At 46.5% G+C, this 1,832-nt stretch overlaps 1 protein-coding gene across 1 annotated transcript in view; it reads left to right on the forward strand.

Moving 5' to 3' along the window:
• Nucleotides 1–1,832, forward strand: part of TAF5 (TATA-box binding protein associated factor 5) — an 11,338-nt gene that overhangs the window by 1,351 nt on the left and 8,155 nt on the right. Inside the window, exons 2-3 of the mRNA XM_017725881.1 lie at nt 4–44; nt 1,301–1,541. Of these exons, the coding sequence (XP_017581370.1) occupies nt 4–44; nt 1,301–1,541 (282 nt within the window). The remainder of the gene's footprint in view (nt 1–3; nt 45–1,300; nt 1,542–1,832) is intronic.

Consider the following 1,832-nt stretch of genomic DNA (forward strand, 5'->3'; position numbering starts at 1 on the left):
CAGCCCCGGGGTGGCCGCGGTTGCCGCCGTGCCGCCGGGGAAAGGGGAGACCCGCGGGGACTGCGGGGTCGGGCCCGCCTCTCGGCGTGAACCCCGGGAAGTGGGGAGCCCGTGTGCTGCTCGCAGCCTCGGGGGCTCTCCGTGATGCTGGGCCACAAGGGTCGGTTGGTTGTCAGGTCCTCGGTGCCACCGAGAGTCTACCCCGGTCTTCCGGGAGGTCCTTGGCTGTGTCATTTCCCCATACAATCCCCATACAAGTCAATATTGGCTTGTAGGTTTTTTTCGGCTTACTTAAAGAACCAGAGTTTGATGTGCCTTTGGATGATGAAGATGAAGAAGGAGAAATTGAGGAAGGAAAGCTGGATATCCTGGAGCAAGGGACCAAGGACAGGGTGTCTCTCGTATTTGCAGGGAGCACTGTGAAGTAAAAAGTGCTCCCGCTTGTCTTTGTGTCCCATCACAACTAACAGAGTAGCAGGAATAGGCGCTTTCCATTGTAGTTAGTGGGGATTGTCCCGGGTCTGGCCGCAGGTTTGAGAACAGAGGTCTGATGTACAGGCTGCGTTTTGGTGAAATAGTCATGGGATATTTGTAGATGAGGCTTTCTGCATTTCTTTTTCTAGTTTCTGAGTACTTGAGATGTCCATTGGATAGTTCAATTCTAAGTGTTGTTAATCAAGGTGTTCTGTGAGGCAGCTTTACAGAAGAATGAAATTTCAAGAACTGCTAGTGTGACTTCCAGTCAGTGTACAGCATAAAGTCAGCTTGTTCCTGACATCACCAGATATGATTGTTTTATATAAAAGACAAAGCAATGGAAGTGCGTAACAACTGCTGTGTAGAACAGAACTGTCAGAGTGTTAAGTGTCCCTGCTCTGTGATGGTTGTGTGGTGGTCTTGGTGAATTGTTCACTTAGTCTACTTAACTTACTTGTTTACTGGAAGCAAAATAATTATGGTGGGTGTGTCTTACATTCTTCTCCTTGTTTAAGAGTTTCTAGCCCTATCAGTAAAATTCTCTTGATGTTACTGGGTTCTTCCTTTACACTTAAAATCCTGTCTGAATTAGGCACTAAGTGCCTACCTACAAGCAGCTGTTGGCAGGGAAAGTCCAAAAAGCTGCTGGAGGTGCTGGGAGAATTGGCTGCTGGACCAACTCTCACCTGTATTGTTTAGACTTGGTGCTGAACACGCACAGGATGTGTTTTACTCACCTGACCAGGGGGTTGTGGCCACTGTTTGTTTGCTGGCTCTTCCAGACTGTCTGAGCAGCTCTTGTTGTTGGCTGGTGCTTTTGCAGTCGGAGGCGCCGTGGTTGTGGAGGATCAGCCGGATGTGAGCGCGGTGTTGTCGGCCTACAACCAGCAAGGGGACCCGACGCTGTACGAGGAGTACTACAGTGGATTGAAACACTTCATCGAGTGTTCCCTGGACTGTCATCGGGCGGAATTGTCTCAGCTCTTTTATCCTCTCTTTGTGCACATGTATTTGGAATTGGTCTACAATCAACATGAGAGTGAGGCAAAGTCTTTTTTTGAAAGGTAATTAATTTTCATTTGTACATTTGCCTTATTTTGTGTTTGCTACTTTGGCTAAATCTGTGAGCTATCGTAGCATAGATTTATATACTTATATATAGGTATGTATTATATTTCTTCTCTAAAGTTGAAGAGATTTGAAATCTGAAGTAACACTGCAATGGGTTGTAGTAACTGTTCTTAAATTCTTTTCCAATCTCCTGTTAGAAAGATGTGCAAACTACTGAACTGTGCACTGGCAGATTTTGAACCATATTAATGGTGTGCCGATGGGCTCTTTGCTGCAAAAGTATT

Source organism: Corvus brachyrhynchos, unplaced genomic scaffold (assembly GCF_000691975.1).
Source record: "Corvus brachyrhynchos isolate BGI_N302 unplaced genomic scaffold, ASM69197v1 scaffold61, whole genome shotgun sequence".
In the NCBI taxonomy this organism is placed as follows: Eukaryota; Metazoa; Chordata; class Aves; order Passeriformes; family Corvidae; genus Corvus; species Corvus brachyrhynchos.